This window comes from Mus pahari, chromosome 1 (assembly GCF_900095145.1).
Source record: "Mus pahari chromosome 1, PAHARI_EIJ_v1.1, whole genome shotgun sequence".
In the NCBI taxonomy this organism is placed as follows: domain Eukaryota; kingdom Metazoa; phylum Chordata; class Mammalia; order Rodentia; family Muridae; genus Mus; species Mus pahari.
The window spans coordinates 92,115,968-92,136,152 of NC_034590.1; the positions used below are offsets into that span (position 1 = coordinate 92,115,968).

A 20,185-nucleotide genomic window follows, 5' to 3' on the forward strand; every position below is an offset into this window, starting at 1 on the left:
GGTGGTCTGAACGACAATGGCCCCCATAGACTCATCTATTTGAATACCTGGTCCATAGCTAGTGGAGCTGTTCAGAAGGATTAGGAGGTGTGGCCTTGTGGAGAAGGTGAGCCATTCATTGCCAGTGGTCCTTGAGGTTTCAAAAGCCTGCACCATTTCACACCTCTCCCTCCCCCCATCTCTCTCACATCTTACCCCCCCACACACACACAGCCATGCTTGTGAATCAGATGTAAGCTCTCAGCTACTGTGCCAGAAAATGCCTGCCTACAGCCATACTGTCTGCCATGATGGTCATGGACTCTAATCCTCTGGAACTGTGAGCTCCCAAATTAAATGCTTTCTTTTATAAGTTTTGTTTATGATGTTTTGCCACGGTCACAGAAAAGTGATTAAAACAGTGAGGGAGGACAGGGAGAGGATAAAAATGTTGGCCATGTTGACTTTAGTGTTCCTATAGGATGTCCAGCAAGAGCTTGTCAGTGATGACCCCACACAAGGTGGAGCTCAGTGAAGAAATACAGTTAGGTGTTGTCAGTATTTAGATAGGAATCATGATCATGGGAGTAAAAATCCTTTGAGAAAATACAGAAACTTTAAGACTAACTTCTAACTAATTTGTGGTTTGACTCAAAGAGAAAAAAAATCTCAAAGGAAATTAGAAAATATCTTTGAACTGAAAAAAAAAGAAAGAAAATACAATGTATTAAACTGTGGCATCCAGATAAAAAGATGCTTAAAATTAAAAAAAAAAAAAACCTGTGCATGTGTTATATGTACTTGTTAGTGTATGTGTGCTCATGTGCATATGCATGTGTGGTATATGTACTTGTTAGTGTGTGTGCATGTGTGTGGTATGTCTGTGTTATATATACTTGTTAGTGTGTGTTATATATATATATAGTTGTTAGCGTATGTAGTTGTGTGTGTGGTATATGTACTTGTTAGTATATGTGTGTGTTATATGTACTTGTTAGTGCATGTATACTATTTGTTTTATATATATATATATATATATATATATATATATATATATATAATTTATTTGAGTGTGTGCTATATTGCTTGGTACTGTACAGGTGCACATGTGTGTGTGCCTGTGTGTGTAGAGGCCAGAGGTAGACACTGGCATCTTTCCTCGTCCTCTTTCCACTTTTCTTATTTTGAGTCAAGGTCTCTTACTAGATCTGAAGCTCGTGGACTTAGGCAGTCTGGCTTCAGGAATCTGCTCATCTCATCCTCTCCCTCACTACGGACCTTAGACACTTTTGACTTGGGTTCCAGGGATTCAGACTTAGGCACTCATGCTCACAGCAGTTTCCTGACTGAGCCATCTCCTCAAACCATAAAATGAGAATTTTCTTGGTGAATTCTACCAAACACTGAAAGAAGGAATGATAGGGATTCTTCTTAGGAAGAAGTAGAGGAGGAAGGAACCATTCTCTGCATGTTTTATGAGGCAAGCATCACTGGTCCTAAAACAGCTGAAGCAGCACTGGGAAGCTATAAGCACATAACCCTTAAGGAAATAAATACAAGGGTTCAGCAAAACATTTGCAAACCAAACACAACCAATCTACGTCAAATGCAATGTAGACTTTGCAGTGCAACACAGAGTCAATAACCGAAAGTCAGCCCATGCCATCCTCCATGTCTGTCATCTGAAGAAAAGAAACCCAGTGATGCAGAAAAAGCATTTGATATCATCCAACATCTATCCACATGTGTTAGAAATAGAAGGGGACATCTTTGATGTCATAAAGGGACCCACAAAACTCTACCACATGCTTAGTGATGACAGGCTGAGGCTTTCCTCTGTGCCAGGCGGGGTACAGAATGTCTCCCTCCACCGTGCCTCAGCCTGTATTTAGAGATCTAGTCAGTGTGATAGGACAAGAAAAGAAGGAAAGCAAACTGGAAGCAGAAACTTCTCTGTACATAGGAAACATGAGCGTCTAAGTGCATCTCATTGGAAATTTACAGAAACGTTCCCAGAACCAACAACCGCACGCAGTTACACTGCAGCCTGTGCAGTCACCATACAGTGTGTGCCACATACGGACAATGAACGATGAGAAACAAAACTGTAAAAAAAATACACGTAAAAGAGGTCCAACATCAGATGAAGCATTCAAGTACAAATTTAATAACTGATATCAGAGTCACTATGCTAAAAATTACTAAAAAATGGAAATAGCATTACACAAAGAATTACTGAGTTTCCTGTGCCACGTTTATGGATCAGTAGGATTCCACGGAGTAAAGGGGCTCGATTTCCACTTCTTTTCTTTGTTTCTGGAGATCAAACCTTGAATCTTAAGCACCCCACCGAGCCACCCCAACCCAAAATGTCCACTTTTAAAGATTGATGTATAAATTCCAATCAAAAGGTCATCTGAATTTTTAAATTATGAATAAGGCAGTTTTAGAATTTATATGCTACTGTAAAGATTCACCACAGCCCAAAATATTTTTTAAGATGAAGAATAAAGTTGGAAGAACCAAATACTCAGCCTTAAGACTTGCCTGTGAAGCTGCAATAGCCCAGAACTAGGGTGTTGGTGATAGAGCGGTTCAGGCGACAGGGCTACACATCACTGAAGCAGAGAAGCCAGAAACAGCCACATGAAGGGAACTAGTGATTGTCTGCAGAAGTGCAAAGGCAGCCAAGTCAGAAAGGGTCAGGCTTTCAACAAATGATTCTGGAGTAATTGGATATCTATATACAAAATTAATAAATCTTAGCCTCCACCTTGCAGTTCATGGGAGAATTAACTCAAAACCCTGGGGGATGAGGGGCAGAGCTAGATGAAAAGAAAGTGTGGAATTCTTAGAAAATGCTGGGGGCTTTTAATGTGGAGTTAGACAACGAGGTCTCAGACATGACACTACAAAGATGACTCACACGAGAGAAGATGAATTAAACTTCATTAAAATGTGAAAGCGTTTGCTCTGGGAAAGACACTGCTCCACAGTGGAAACAGAAATTATAACCTGGAAGAAGAAACTTGCAAATTAAGGAGGAGGGAACCCAGTTAGACACTGCTGTCCTAAAGTGAGTGAGATCCTGGGGTACAGTCCTTAGGAGGAGAGAGATGGGGGGAGGGGAGGAGGGAGGAGAAATGAGACAATGGTGGTGATGATGATAGTGGTGGTGATGATGTTGGTGGTGGTGATGATGATGGTGGTGGTGATGATGTTGATGGTGGTGATGATGATGGTGGTGGTTATTGAGATGATGTTGGTGATTGTGGTGATGTGATAATAGTGATGATGGTAATGGCAGTGATGATGAGGGTGATGGTGATGATGTTGGTGATAGTGATGATGATGAGCAGCAGGAGGAAGAGAATGGGAAAGATGAGGAAGAAAAGGTAGAGGAGGAGGAGAAGAAAGGTTTATTTTTAATTTTGTTGTTTAATACTTGTTTTGTGGCACTGGGAATTGAACTCCAGTCATGATGTACTCTTTTTTAGTTTTTACTTTGAGGCAGGCATTAAGTTACCCATGGAAGCTCTGAAGCTTTGATCCTCCTGCCTCAGCTTCCTGATTGTTACAAGCCTCTTACATTGCATGCCGCCAGGTGTGGCTATGGGCTGCAAAGCTGAACAAACTCTTGCTTCATTCAAGGCAACTGTTACTGTGATAAATCCACTTGTGAAAAGATGTTGATACCTTGGGGACATCGGGAACGCAATTTAAAACAGAGATAAGATACCATCACTCGCCAATAGCCATCGCTGAATAATCAGTAACAGTGATAAGTACATTCAGTGCTGTGTGCTGGCAAAGGCACAGGACTGTCATTCATTACTGAACAGGAAGGCAGAAGGCGCAGCCACTCTGGAAAGCTACTGCTGTCATGCAAGGTTCAACATACATGTAACCATGTGACTCATCGATCCTTCTTCTGGAAACAACTCACATGTGTTCCACAGCCACGGGAAAGGGACACTGTGGCACAACCACACAACAGACCATGACTCAGCTATGAAAAGGACTTATCCATGTGCGTAACGATTTGGATGACTCTCGAAGGCATCATGCTGAGGAAGAAGAGCTGCTCCTGACAGGACTCATAGTGTGTGGGGCTATTTATATATGCAGTGATTGGAAAGAGAACACTGTGGTGCTGAGAAACAGATGAGTAGCCTGGTCTGGGTGGGAGGGCGGGGAGGGGATGGTGACCACACACGAGAGAGGTTTGAAAGTTTTATCTGAGATGGTGGCATGTATCAATTCTGTGTCCTGAGTTCATGGTGGCATGTATCAATTCACCCATGTGTTAAAGATTCACTGAAGTATGAGAAACAACCAAACAAAACAAACAAACAAAAAAATCAAAAAGACCCATAAAGTGCTGTAGGTGGGAAGCAAAAAGGAACACACAAGAAATGAAAAAGGGTCTTCCTAAGAGGGAAGCATCATCCAATGAGCAGGAAGGATAGCGTGGTGCTAAAAATCAATCATCTGTTAGTGTGGTTGGACAGGACACACGCCTGTGTACCTTTCATCTCTCTCAGCTCTTATGGAGTTGAGGGTGACCTTGAACTTCTGATCCTCTTTCCACTGAGTGCCGGGACTGCAGGTGTGCTCTGCCTCTCTTGGTGTATGCACTGTTGGGGACTGAATCCAGGCTTCGTGCATGCCAGGCAAACACTTTACCCACAGAGCCAGTTTCCAGCCCTTAGAAAGCTATTTAAAACAATACAATAAATAGCATCGCATAGGAATGGTGAGCTGAGGACTCCTACTGAAAGAGGGTGTTAAATGATATGGAAGCAAGCTGGAGACAGGCTCCTAGATTTCCAGTGATGAAAAGATAGATAACTGTAATCATGAACAAAGTGACAGACATGGGAAGCAAGAGGCATTTACTCAGGGGAAGATGGGACCAAATGTTCCTAGAGCCAAGGCCAGAGCAAATGGGAGATCACCTGAATTTGGGTGGAGACAAACAGGCGATGAACTACACACAAAGGATGTTTCAGTTGTGAAAGAAAAACCCCCGACAGTGGACCTAGGGAGAAAACATCCCAAACAAAAGCTCCCTTTTAGTAAGAAGTATGAAATGATCAGAAATACCATAACAGTTTTAAAACCACTTTGTCAGTCTTTGACAGGCAGAGAGGTTTAAAACTCTGAAAGTTAATAATATACTTTAAAATAACTCTCAGCCTCCTCAGCCTTGAGCCTTGAGACCTTCAATACAGGGATTCTCTCCGTGTCCAGTATCTACAGACTTGATGATGTACTCTCCTGCCAGAGAGATAGGAATCCAACAGCATCTCAGCCCCAGAGGCTCTGGAAGTGTCCCACCCACCATCTGATAAAAACACAGAGAGTCAGAGGTTCTTTGGCACCTACAGTTCCCTTGGACACATCATCAGGCACATGAGATGGAGCTGGGAAGCCAGTTGAGTCCTAACAATGGAAAGCATGAGATGCCTCCTGCCAGCAGTGGTCAAGGAAGTGAACCAGGAACCCCAGCAGGGTGACTGGACCTGTGAGGCTCAAACTGTGGCTGAAGACTGGAACTGCAAGGTGACCTCAAGCTGCCTAAGGCAAGCATCACGGAAGGCCTTGCTGGAAGGTGTCCCCCCCTCCCCCGTGGGCAGGATTTGGAAAGAAAGAGAACTAAGTTAGTCTCATCAAGGATGGGGGATTGGATATAAAGAGCTCAGAGAAGCAAAACTAGAAACGAATCCAAACTGTCTGGGAGAGAGGCTTTGGAATGTTCTTATCATATAGAAAAGAGAAGTGTCTGAGATGATGAAGGGCCTAGGTGCTTTGAGTTGATCAATACACAATATATAAACATACTAAACCATCACAATATGTCCCATAAAGATGTGCAATTGTTCTGTCAATAAAAAAAATTTCTGAGGGCTCTTGGGAATTCACAGGAGATGCCATCCCAGGCAGAAGTCCAAGGCACTAAACTGGAATGGAAAGATGCTTCTGGTAATGAGGGATGGATTTATCACATCTGACTCCAGACCGTCCATCATCCTCAAGCTGCCTCCTCGGGGGTTCATTTGTAGGAAGATCACGTTAAAGGGATGCTGTTTCAGTCCTGAAATTTATCGTGGTGGTTGTTGTAAATTTTCATCATACGACTTGGTCTGAATTTTCTCTATGGGGGAAGGAAACCAGCATTCGTTGGGCTTCTGCACAAGCTTCACTTTCTCCCTAAATGCCATCATCCTGGTCACTAGAGTGATAGTACAGATATGGAGTGTCTCTGTCCCCAATGGGCTCATGTGTTAAAGGCTGAATCCCTCAGCAGTTGGGACTACTGAGAGTGGATGGATGACAATTATGATCACCACCATGGATCAACCAATGAGTTCACAGCTGAATGGACTTTTAAGAAATGGGGCCTAGATGAAGGAAATGGGTTCCTGGGGACATGACTGTGAAGGGTAGAGCGTAACTCTGGCATCTTCCAGTTACTCGTGCTGGTCTGCAGATGCTTTCTGCACAACGCCCATCTACTGGGATGTTTCTGCCTTGCTATGGACCTAAAAGCAGTGGGGCTAGCCTAATAGGGTCTGAAACGAATGAGACCATCAGCTAGAATAAGTTCTTTTTCCTTTAGTTCATCTCTTTTAGACATGAACATATGTGTGTGTGTGTAATATATATGTGTGTATGTAATATATATGTGTGTGTATGTAATATATATGTGTGTATAATATATATGTATATATTATGTGTTTGTGTATGGGTGTGTGTATGTAGTGAATGTACCTGCGAGTGTGTGTATGGTGTGTATATTTGTGAGTGTGTGTGTGAATGTGTATATATAGGTGTGTGTATACCTATGAGTGTGTGTATGTGGTGTCTGTATTTGTGAGAGTTGTGTGTATTTGGTGTATTTGTGAGTGTGGGTGGGTGGGTGAGTGTAAATATCTGGCATATGTATTTGTGACTGTATATGTAAGTGTGTGTAAGTGTATGTATGTGGTGTATGCATTTGTGAGTATGTGTGTGTTTCAGAGAGAGTATACGTATAAGGCGTGTATATTTGTGAGTATATGGGGGACATATGAGCATGACTGTGTGTGCGTCTGCCTGTGGAATCCAGAGTTTGATACTGGGTGTCTTTCTTGTTCACTCAAGAGGGTCCCTACTCAACCACCTATTGTTTGAGATGGGCCTCTCACTGAACCTGGAGCTTATTCATTTGGTTCTGGTAGCTAGCCAGTGGACTTCAAAGGTCCACCTGTCTCCCTGGTCTACTGCTAGCATTGCTCATTTGTTTGTTTTTGTTTTGTTTTAAAATAAGGAACCCGAGGTTCTAAGAAGTCTTTTGACTTAGAACACCCAGTTACTAGGCATCCTGGAGGACGGGAGGTTACGCCCAGGTCTGGCAATCTCTAGCTAGCTACCTCATCCTCCACCTTTCTCTCACTTATCGAGAAAGCTCAATAGGCTTTCTCGATAGACACGATGACAGTCCCAGCTGGAAGTTTGACTCAACAACGGATAATCAGACATGTGACAACTGTGCCTCTGCCAGCAGCGGAAGCCAGCTGTGGCAGATGCCTGTGGGGCCATGACACACTCCAGATGACTCCGGTCTGCATGCAGGCTCCCTAAAACCCCATGTTTGCTTGCTTTGCAATTGGACACCTATATAGAGTGGCCAGGGAAGGGGTTGGGGAGGGAGAGCAGGAGGTTGTCAGGGCTCACAAAACACCAGAGAAAGGTGGCATTAGAAATGCTATGGTAATGAAGAAGCAGAATTCAAGGAGACAGACTGTAGACAACAGGGCTAATGATGCTTCCTGTGGAAGGTGTGACACTGTGGGAGAGGGGGATTTTTAGCCCTCTCTTTGATAAACACTTCTTTACACAAGCATTTTTCGTGAATTGTCTGAGAATAAGTAGGGGTCATGGTTCTCACTAACCCTAAAATGTCCCAATGGACATTTCTTAAAAGCAAATATATTCTTCAGTAGGTATGCCATATGATTATCTAAATGAGGAAATATAACCCACAGCACTATGGAGTGAAGCAGAGGGCCAAGAAAGTGTCAGTCACCAGGACATCGCTGACATTAGAGGCCAGGACTGACTGGGCAGGAAGAATGTTTTCATATGTTCAGTCAGTGTTTGTCCCTACAGGCCTGGTGTCATCTAGGGGGTCCCACTGGTCTGAGATAGGACATCAGGACTCTGCCCTTAGCATAGATCCTGTTTCTGGGCCCTATAATTCAAATTATAGTCTTGAAGCATCACAGGGAAGATTCCGTTGCCGTGTTGTGTCTTTGGAGGAGCAGAATAACATCTATGAAGGCCAGGGCAATGGATTCTCAGATACTATCAATACACAACTTAATAACACAATTAATAAAAGAATGTACTTTGTTTGTAGGAAATTCAGGCTAGAACTGATAAGGCCAATGTTCTTTTGCTTCCCACCTTCTAACAGCCCCTCCATCCCCTCAGAGGCAACCATTAATTAAGAACGTCTGTGTGTGTCTCCTGGGTGCTTCGTGTGTGCATGCATGTAGGCCTTGTAGAAATGTGCTTCATCGCACCTCTCTTTAAAACACTGCGCCTCAAGTGTCGCAGTACCGCTGCTGCCCTTTAATACAGTTCCTCATGGTGTGGTGACCCCCAACCATAAAATTATTTTTGCTGCTACTTCATAACTGTAATTTTTGCTACTGTTATGAATCTTAGTGTAAAACTATCTGATGTACGACCCTTATAGGAGTCATGACTGTCACAGGTTAGGAACAACTGCTTTAGAAGATTGGGGGTGGGAGGCTTTTAAGAGGACGTGATTTTAACATGGTCTCAAAAAGAGTCAAGGATGACATAAAGAACTCTTGTATTTTCTTCATTTGTGCCTTACGTGCCTATGTGCTTCATGTCCCTCCTGTGCCTCATGTTCCTCATGTCCCTTGTGTCCCTCTTGTTCCTCTTGTCCCTCATGTCCCTTGTGTGCCTATGTATTCTATCAGTCTCTATATTAAACTGTTTTAGATAAGTGTTGTTTGTTTGTTTGTTTGTTTTTTTGTCTGAATCACTTGAGAGGTCAGTAAGGGACCATGACTCCCACTGACCTCAGACTACTTCAGCATGGATTTCCCAAGGTCAAAGTCATTCTCTTAAGTGTGCAGTCTAATTATCCAAATGGGGAAATGTAACACTGGTCCAGGGCTATTATCTAATAGTGCAGATCTCAGTTTCATTCACAGAATCATGAAGGCCCTTTTCTTAAACACGAGCTTTGTATTGTAATTCCTTCTGTTTCCTGTGTCTTAAAAACCTGCATGCATGTGAACAGCCCAATGTTTTTAGTGGGTGCGAAGTTATCTTCAGTGTAGGTGTCTGCTTGCTTGTGTAGCCCTTCCCCTGTGTAGGTCCGTTTCTACTTTATGTATTTCAAGCACTGTCCACTTGAATGTTTGTGGCTGTGGCTTTGAATCACTGTCTCAGTGCACATAATGAAGTCCTGAGCTGTGAGGATTCAGAATGTCAAGGAATTATCTTTTAAAAAGAGTTTTTTTTTTTTTTAACTGCCATTACTTATAAAATTCAGTACTGAGACCATAAAACACCATAATCCTTTAGACTTTTTTAAAGACTTTTTTTTTTTCTTGTTTGGAAGGAGGGTTAAGTGGTTTAGGGAAGTTCTTGAAGAACGAGTCTTAAAGAAAGCCAATACTGCTGGTGTTGCATCTTCCCACACTGTGCCAGGGAACCTTCACCAGCCTATAGTGGGTTTGCCTGCTGGTGTAGATTTGATCCCACCTAGCTCCATGGTCAAAACAGGCTGTGTTTTCTGCCTCACTATGTTCTTCTCCTGTGCATTCTGCAAACTTCCGCCAGGGGGATGGGTGCTATTTCTGCTTTGTGTGACGCATATATCGTACCATCTGCACTGGCTGGATTTCAGCAGAGATAGTAAAGAAACATTTATCAAGAAAATCAAAGTTGGTCTCGCCAAGTGTGGTCTGGAGAGATTTGCTTCCTCAAAGCATATGCGGCCTTCTCACTGCCGGGAAACACGAGTTGACTTTGAAAAGCTTCCAAGGGGACAGGCCTCTGGATCTAAGCCTGGAGCGCCTGTCGACTGCTCATGATCCAGTGGTTTTAAAGTAGCCATATTCCTGGAGATGTGAAAGCCAACAGCTCCCAGTCAGTTCTACGATAGATACTCAGTGCCAGAGAATTTTAGCCACTTTGATAGACAGGATAGATTCAAGAGGGCAGAAGAGGGAGAGAGTTCGAGGATGGTGGTGGGAAAGGTGGAATCAGGCTGGGATGAGGAATGTTTTGCTGTAAGGCAGGGAGAGCAGAGGGTGAAGGAAGGCTTCAGTATACTTCACACTGCACTCCAGCAGAGAGCGTTTGGTGAGAATCCTAAACATAAGGCAGAGGACCGCTTCCCATTGTCATTGTGGTGTTGGTTTATATGACAAGAAGCCCCAGGAAGTGAGTGGCCTTCCCAAGAAGAAAAACGGTCTATTTCTACACACATGTGTCTTGCCAATCATCCAGACAGACAAGCTTATGCCCGCCCCCCCGAACAACTCAGTTCATGTTTTTATGCAGATTACTGTGTGAGCTAAGTGTCATTTGCAGACTAGAAACTGGCACATGCTATTTTCCTTGGAAGACTTGAGAAACGAGAGAAGATAACAGTTGGGGGATTGTGCTCCGTGGGGGAAACATCACTCAGGAGCTGTGTTACTCCATGTGTGCTCCGTGGGCCAGCAGCCTCCACCTCACCCTCCTTAGGAAGCAAACAGACACATCTCGCTCCAGCCCCTGCTGAGCCAGCATCAAGTCCATGGGGGAGGGACAGGAATCGTGGTTGGGAAAGCTTTAGAGCTCCTCTGTGCCGAGGTTGGCAGAGTCCTCTTGAAATAGGAGGTCCAGTGCATGGTTCCCATGAAGAAAGAAAGTAGGCCTCGTGGCACAGGCTGTCATCTCTGCTATTCTGGAGGCAGAAGCAGGAAGATCACAAGTTCAAGGCCAGCCTGGGAAACTGAGCTCTCCTGCCTCAAAATAAAGAGTAAGCAGAAGTCAAGTGGGTGTGAGGTCTTGAATGCAACCCTTGGCGTTGTTAATAAGCAAATGAATGAATGAATTAGTGGATGGATGGATGGATGGCCAGCAGGTGTGAGGTCTTGAATGCAACCCTTGACGTTGTTAAATAAATATAAATAAATAAATAAATAAATAAGCAAATGAATGAATGAATTAGTGGATGGCTGGATGGATGGCAAGTGTGGTCAGAGGGCACTGACTAAGAACAATGAGACAGTAATGACATGGTTTATGTTTATTGAGTATTTTCTAGGTTCTGCTATAAATACTCTTTGTCCAAATTTACTGTTAAATCGACATATTTTATTGATCAAGGAACCAAGGTTGAAGGTTTACAGTAATAGCTAAGTAAGAGCCCACTCTACAACTACAATACTATGTGGCCTGGCTACTGTCTCGATGATTTCAGTACAGAAATCAATCATGCTTTTAACAGACTTGGTTTCATATGTTCTTTGTGGACAGGATCCGTATCTTAGGTTCTCCCCAGACTCCTTGGAACATACCAGAATGTTCAGAGTGTAGTAGAAACCTGCTCGCTGAGTTCATGGAATTCAGGCCAGAGAGGACTATTTCTTGCTTTTGGGATATAACTTGTGGCTGAGATGGAGAATGAATTCAACCCATGTCTTAGCAGAAGGAAGTCCATCAGCATCTCTGGTGATTCATTTGTTCGGTCCTAACACCTACTGACTATAGGAAAATTCTCCTCCTTCCTGGCTTGTTTCCTTCCCTCACTTCTTTCCTGTTTCCTGCTTCCCTTTTCTTCCCTTTCCTCTGCTTGAATGTCCATGCATGCTTCCTCCCTTCCTCTCTCCACCCCTCTGTCCCTCCCCTTCCTTCCTCTCTTCTTTTCCTCCCTCCTTCCCTCCCTCCCTCTCCCTTCCTCTCTTCTTTTCCTCTCTCCCACCATCTCTTCCATTTCTTCGGTCTTCTTACAGTGGTCACCTGATTTGGATGTAGGAAAATAAAGATATCTCAATTTAACCATGACTTGTATTTTGTCAGATAAGTAAAGTAGAAAAAAATTGGTGAGGAGATTGGGAGTGTTTTTTAGGAAACCAGTCACTGTACCCTAAGATCCGTGCCCCATAAATAGAGTGGAAGGAGAAGGGAATAGGGGTTTGGAGAATATGCGTCTGGTCCAGTGAGCTGGTTGGTGAGAGAAGACTAGTTGCCAGGGGTAACAGAATTCATGACATGGAAACAAGACTGGGGTCTGTGACCTGTACCATCTGTGGGAGACCTGTGATTAGGTGGAAGGGAACACTGTAGGAAGTGAAGGGGGAGGGTTTACCTTCTGGGTTCCAGTCTTTCACCATCTTATATGTTATTCTTGTTGTCTTGAGGCTGTAGAAATCATAGTGTCGATGTGTTGCTGCATCTGCGCAACACTGAGGGAAAGTATGGAGTACCGGCTGTGGGGACAGGCGTCGCTGTCTCAGGCCTGCCTCCTGGGACTGCTTTTGTTACCAACCGTGGCACTATTATTTCAGCTAGTTGTGACCCTGTCAAGAGATTTTTCCTGCTATTTCCAGATAACTACAGTGACATTGTGATTTTCTTCTTTCACTTATAAATTGAGGAATATATTAATAATAGATTTGCTAAAATGTTGAGCCCATCTTTGTATTTCCGATAGGAGTCATACATTCAAGCCACTAGTTTCATTCATTTTTAGACTGAGTATATTCTTGGATTTTCTTGCTTGAGACGGTCCACACTGTCTCTAAGTTATTTAACACTCTGTCTTATGTTCCATGTAAGCCTCATTTTCTGGTCCCTTTTCTTGTTTACCCATGTTTCTAACCTTTAAATTGATGTTGATTGGCTTTTCCAGGCAGACCCTTCCTTCTCCCTCATCTTCTCTCTGGCCCACGGCATCTTCAGTGCTCACCCTCATTCCCTTTCCTTCTCTAAGCGGATTCTAAACCTTCATGTAGGAGGCCCTAATCCTAGGTGGAGTCTCGCTATAATACTATTGATATTTCCCCAGCATCCTCTTCGTGGGCTTTCCCGGTGTTGCTGCAATGTGACACATGGATAGCATGTGTACCCGCATTAAGATGGCAACTCTCTTCCCTTTCTCAGCCTTTTCTTTTTGCATGAAGGTAACATTCATAGTGTATAAAATAACCATTCACCCGTTAAAAGACACAGTTCACTGTACTTTACGTTTACAACATCACCACTGTTGTCTATCTAGTTCTAGTGAGCTCCATTATCTCTAAAGAAAAGGCTGTGCTTGCAGAGCATCACCTCTATGGTCCCTTCATGCAGCAGCACCCTCTGCATGTCTGTGTAGCTGACTGTTCAGGCTTCTATAGTCCTGGGTCATTGCTGTGGCTAATACCAGACAGACCAGTTTTAGGGAGAAAGATTTCAATCTATCGTGGTGGAAGGGGGTGATGGAGGAATTCACATCATGGCAGACAGGAAGCAGAACAGAGCAGTGACAGGAAGTGGCCAGGACAATATCTAGTTCTCCAGGATATGCCCTGAATGACTCAGTTCTTCAACCAGGCTCCACCTTCTGCAACCCCACCACCTCCTCAGAGATCATTCCTGTTGGGTGTGCATCAGTGGATTAGACCATTCAGTCAGTCAGAACCCTCGTGGTCTAATCATCTTTGTAAATGTCCTCACAGGTGCATCCAGAAATGGGCTTTCCTATGTCCCCACTCTTCCTGGACACTGAGAAATTAACCAAGTCTCAATAGAGACTGACCATTATACAGATGTTCCATCAATCACCAATCAGGAAAGTGCCCCCACAGGCTTACCACAGGCCAATTCGGTGAGGGCATTTTCTCAATTGAGGTTCCTTCTTCCAAAATGACTTTAGCTTGTTTCAAGTTGACGTAAAACTAGCCAGCACATATGTTATATACATGTATGAAGATTCCAAGGAAACATTATTTTACATAATATATGCTAATCAAGATTTTAAGAATAATTTTTTAAAGTCAGTATGGAACAAATTCTACAGTCCTGTCAGGTTGTCTCATTTACATGCCTCTAGCTGTTGATATTAATAAAATTCAAATTCCCATCAAGCAGGTGAGATGCCCAGGCCCCTGCTGCGGGTGCCACAGGCATCACTAACAGGTACTTAAACATTTGGACATTGCTAATATTGAAACTGCCTCTTGTTTTTCAGTAAGAGATGCTAAAAATCTGGTACCTATGGACCCCAATGGCTTGTCAGATCCCTACGTAAAACTGAAACTGATCCCTGATCCCAAAAGTGAGAGCAAGCAGAAGACCAAGACCATCAAGTGCTCCCTCAACCCAGAGTGGAATGAAACCTTCAGATTGTAAGTGGGAATCTCCATGGTCCAGCGTGTGTGACAGAGGCAGAGATATAGGCCACCAGGGACTGGGTCATTCTCCCCTTTTCCCTATGCTTCCCTCCCTCCTTCCAGTATTGTTAGCCATGAAAAAGTAAAAAAATAAAAAATAATAAAAAAAATAATACAGTTGCAACTGCTTGTAGTGTGGGAAGATGGGTTGGTGGATGGGGTTGGACAGGTGCTGCTTGGTGACAGTTAATTAGTGGGGCATAATCTATAGGCTATATTGACAAAATCTCTAGGACTGAGTTTAGATGATGCTGGGTTTGCAGCCTACTGGAAGAACTATGTCAGCTTTACTTTAGGGTCTTCTATAATGAGGAAGAGTATGAGGGTCCCTGCTCAACGTGCCTGGGCCAGTGGTTGTTAATAGTAGAAGTACTGAGCAGGTATGATCTACAGTCAAGCACTGGTTAGACAATCTGACTAATAATCTCTGGTGAGATCCTTCCTATTTTATGCATGGGGTTTGCTCAGGAGTCCCCTTAGTGAGGTGAAGGCTGAGCAGGCTGCAGCCTTATGGAGTTTGACCCCAGAGGTCATGTTACAGCCACAGGCTGGCAGCATGGATCTTGGGGGCAGCCTCATGTTCTTGCCTCTTTTTCAGGATAAAGCAAGGGCTACTTGAGCTTCTCAGGACCATGTCATAGACGTTTCCCCTGAGACACTAGCAAGAGGTTTCTCCATGCAGTCTCTGCTTCGTATTCAGCTCAGACGTGTGTACACACATGCATGCCCAGTGATGTCTTGGATATTGGACTGTTTCCCAGTGACTGTCCTTGGGAATTAGCGCAGAGACAACAGACATAGATAGGCCTGCTTTTGTTGGAGCTGGCTTAGGTCCCCCACCTGAGCCATGAGCTGTCAAACAGAATGAGCCCCTACTCCCAGAGGAATAGAAACCAAGTATGTCTCCTGCAGCAGCTTGTGACTTCTACCTCAGGGTCTCGTCCTTTTGTACATTTCATCTGCTTGAGAAGTCATGATGGCCTCAGCTGGTTCTCTCTCTCTTTCTCTCTCTCCCCCCATCCCTCCTTCCCTCCCTCCAGTCAGCTGAAGGAATCAGACAAAGACAGAAGACTGTCTGTAGAGATCTGGGATTGGGACCTGACCAGCAGGAATGACTTCATGGGGTCTCTGTCGTTTGGGATTTCAGAACTACAGAAAGCCGGTGTGGATGGCTGGTAAGAAGGAGTCTGCGTGGGAAACAACAATGCACTTCTATCCATCAGACATGGGATTGAATATGTTGTCCTTTAAAACAGCAATATGGCTAGGCAATGGTGGTGCATGCTTTTAATCCCAGCACTTGGGAGGCAGAGGCACGCACACACACACACACACGCACACACACGTGCACACACACACGTACACACGCACGCACACACACATGCACACGCTCACACACACGCACAGACGCACATACACACATATGCACCCATACACGCACACACACGTGCACACACACGTGCACACACACACATGCACACATATACACGTGTGCGCACACGCACACACCCACCCACACACANACACGCACGCACACGCACACGCGCGCACACACACACACACACGCACATACGCACACACACAAACACGCACACACACGCGCACACACACACACATAAGCTATAACTGTGAATAACTGAATATCAATATTCCATCTTGGCTACAGCTCTTACCCTAGTTTACTACCCCTGTCCTAGAGCACACAGCTTCACGGCACTAAAGCCATCTTAGGATTTACCCGACGTATCTGAGCAACCCATTGTCCAATCTTGACTTCCTAAGGAGGTGTGCCCTTGTTGACAGTGCCTCCCCAGCCTGCCCTCAGTCACCAACAATGCTTTATTTCTTCTAGAGTTTTTGCTTTGCTCGATTCTAATTCGAGAACAAAGCATCCTCATCCAGTATTTCCAACAGGGAGTGGGGCGGCCCCCCGGGGGGGGGACCACTTTACAGTCATCTGAGTGAAAGAGTAAGATCAATGGCCAACCTGGCTTCCCAGCCATCGCTATGGGGAAAGAGGTGATTGGAGCCGTTCTTAGTTCTTAAAGATAAATGATCTCCTCTCTAAATTGTCTCACTTGGGACTTCTTCAGTTCCAAGTGAAAGAAAAGACAAATCAGACTGACTTCTCAAGGAAAAGAATGCACCATCCAGCCTGCATATCCCCACTGTCCACCTCAGAGCTTCCTGGTCCCTGCCCCGGAATGATTTATCTCAGGTTCTTACTCAAATGCACAGAACGTTCTAGTCTCTAGGCGGGGCATCAGGAAAGATGGCAGGTGTGTTTTTATGGAGTTCAGGAGGGAGCAGAGATAAACCTTGAACAAGAAATGACTCAAACAACAAGTCAATGACCATGTAATAAGAGAGATGACATGGACAGGAGCGTGTCGGGGGTTGGTATTAAATAAAGCACAATTCTGAAGAGCTTAAAAATACCATACTTAGCCGGGTGCTGCATGGGAAATGACAATGCACTTCTGTCCATCAGACATGGGATTGAATATGTTGTCCTTTAAAACTACAATATGGCCAGGCAGTGGTGGTGCACGCCTTTAATCCCAGCACTTGGGAGGCGGAGGCAGGCGAATCTCTGTGAGTTCAAGGCCAGCCTGGTCTACAAAGGGAATTCCAGGACAGACAGGAGTACATAGAGAAACCCTGCCTCAAAACACCCTCCCCCCAAAAAACCCCTCACCATACTTGTAAAATAATAATCACAAGTCAGGGCTGCCCTCAGCTCACTACTGAGGGCCAGCGGCTGACGCCATGGGAAGATTTGATAGGCTGATGTCCTGGAAATTGGTTGCTGAAATAGCATGGCTACATTAAATATCACACACACACACACACACACACACACACACACACACGTATATGAGCAATGGAAGCCCAATCTTGAGGCTTTGTCATCTTCCAGCCTGAATCAAAAGATGGCCTTAACTCACTTTTCCAGAAGTTCACATCTTTGCGGAACAGGAGCCACCTGCACACTGTGACTAAATTACCCAGAGTGATACAATGGGAGAAAGGAGATGCTTCATGAGGAAGCATTCCTGTGCTATGAAAAGCCCGGTCATCCTTTTCCATCAGTTTTGGATACTTTCCCCTGCCTTGTTTCTGTCCTCCTGGACACACAGACAGGGTGTCCTTCCTCTGCAAGTCCATGATCCCTGCTAGGTGGAAGTGAGGCAGGAGAGAGCGTAGTAGTGATAACTGTAGTAAGAATACTTACTACTGACTGGTTCCGACTGGATGCCAGGCCCTGGGCTGAGCACACAAGCGCAGGGATCATAGGTACCTGGTAGCATAGCTTCTTTGGTGAAAACCATCCTTAGAATTTCCCAGACCATAGTTCATGATCTCACAGAGGCCGCAGCATGGGCTTCTTCTGCTGGTGGTGCCTTCCGGGCTTCTCTCCTGCAGAGCACCCCACGCCCCAAGAGCAAGTCTGGCCCGCCTTGATTTGAGTTGTCTTACTGGCTTCCTGCTTGTATCTCAGGTTCCTGATTTTCTACCTCAGTGTGTCTCCTCCCCACAGGGTACAATGCATTCAGTCCCAGGTCACAGCTGGCCTTGTTTGTTTGTTTGTTTGTTTTCCCTCCTCAGTGCTTCTGGGACTTCATGGAGAGATGGTAGCTCTACCCTGGTACCCACGAGCCGCCCCTCCCCCCACCCCATCTTGCACTGCTGCTATGATGTCACAATCTATGAAGGCAGGACCGTGCTGGGAACTACCCTCCTTCTAACTCCCCATTCCTTTCTTTCCGATTAAACTGCACGAGGAACTTAAGTCTGCTTTCAGAAACAAAGCTTTTTTTTTTTTTTTTTTTTTTTTTTTTTTTTTCTGCATCTCCAGTTTTGTTTTATGAGCTTTTAGCCCAGCACACAGGGCAGCCTTCTGCCTGGGTAGCGAGTGCCTGACTGCTCTACTCAATTTTAAATGACAGCGACAAAAAAGACAATTGTTTGCTTAAAACAGTTGTTGACTGAAACAGTTTTCCTGGGAGAAATTTAACAAGAGCTAAGCATTTAACCCAAGCAAAGAGAGAGACAATGAAAAGACATAAGAGACCTGGATATGATAATCAGATGAATTGCTTAGCATGCACACATGCCTGGTTCCTTCTCCAATGCCACGCATACTAGATGTGGTGGTATAGGCCTGTAATCCCAGCTCTGGGAAGGTAGAGGCAGGGTGAGTCAGAAATTCAAGGTCGCCTTTAGCTATAAAATGAGTTCAAGGTCAACCTGAGCTACATGGGAGATTCTCTCTCTCTCTCTCTCTCTCTCTCTCTCTCTCTCTCTCTCTCTCTCTCTCTCTCTCTCTCTCTCTCTCTCTCTCTCTCTCTCTCTGTGTGTGTGTGTGTGTGTGTGTGTGTGTGTGTGTGTAAAAGTAGAATTACTAGTAATTATTTTTTTAAGGCACACTGACCCTGACGGTTCAGCTAGACTAGCCAGGACTACCCAGGATAGTCCCAAGGTACCTTCTGTCCCTGCTTCTCAGCACTGAGCTTACAGGCCTGTGGTGCCACACCCAGGTTGCTTTATGTGGGTGCTGTGGGTCTAAACTCAGGTGCCTGATACTTAGGTAGCAAGCACTTTACTGACTGAGCTATTGTCCCAGGCCTCCAGAGAGTCTTTTAACACTCTCTGGTGTTAAATAAGTCACGTGCCATCTCGCCAACTCAGTTCCTTCTCCCAATGTTGGCAGTGCCCCTCCAGGCTTCCTGCTGCGTTACACAGTTACCTGTTGTATGGTGTTACCAGTGCACCTCTGTGTCAGTAACAGATCTGGAAAAAAAATTCCTCTGGCCAATACTGTTGTACAGCCAGTGCATCGGCCATTCAGTTACAGGAACATGCTGTACAGACTTGCCTTGGGGAGCAGTAGGCTAGACCCAGAGCTCAGGGATGCAGGGGGCTCTGCCACTGAGATTTGGGTTAGTACAGTCTATGATGCCCACATCACAAGGAAGTCCACAGAGTGTGTCCTGGTTGTCTGGAGATGCTTGACTGTGACTTAAAACCATGTGGCAGAACCCGAGGAGGCAGCTGTAGAAGTCTCCAGATGTGCAGCCCCTGCCCCCGGCCACTCATCTGCCTCTTTGCTGCCAGCTCTGCGCCTTCTGCCAAACCCTCCTTGTGTGTCTAATTGTGTCTATTTATGCTGTTCCCCTTCCTCTTGGTTTGGCTGGAGATTCATCTGTATTACTTGTTTGGTTTGTTTTCTCTAAAGAATCTGCTCTGGGACTATGTCTCAGTTCTATGTCTGTTTTCTTCTCTTTGTCTGTTTATTTTGCATTTGTCTTTGAACTCCACTTGAGTATTTTGCTATTTGTTTTTCTCTTCATAACTTACCCTGGTCTTTAAGAATAACAAACGCTATTGTGGGAATAGGCAATTTCTCCAAGTTTTTGATGTGTCACATCCCGAGTTCTGTTGCTCTTTCTGGGTCCGGGAAATGTGTTCTTCAATTCCATTCTGATGAAATACATGTAGGCACACTCTTTAACCTTGAGAATTAGCTTTGCATTTAGATATTTGCTCGTGGGGCTGGGAGGATGGCTCAGCAGTTAAGAGCACTTGCTGCTCTTACAGATTTAGGTTCCCAGAACACACATCATATGACTTACAGTCACTTATAATTGTTTCCTGGGAAGATCCAATACCCTCTTTTTGCTTTCTTGGGTACCTGTATAAACATGGTGCACATACATTCTCTCTCTCTCTCTCTCTCTCTCTCTCTC

General features: G+C 44.6%; 1 protein-coding gene across 2 annotated transcripts in view; it reads left to right on the plus strand.

The window, feature by feature from the left end:
• Positions 1-20,185, plus strand: part of Prkcb (protein kinase C beta) — a 339,591-nt gene that overhangs the window by 219,360 nt on the left and 100,046 nt on the right. For both annotated transcript variants that reach the window (XM_021195974.2, XM_021195965.2), the window contains exons 6-7: positions 14,234-14,390; positions 15,476-15,610. In XM_021195974.2, the coding sequence (XP_021051633.1) occupies positions 14,234-14,390; positions 15,476-15,610 (292 nt within the window). The remainder of the gene's footprint in view (positions 1-14,233; positions 14,391-15,475; positions 15,611-20,185) is intronic.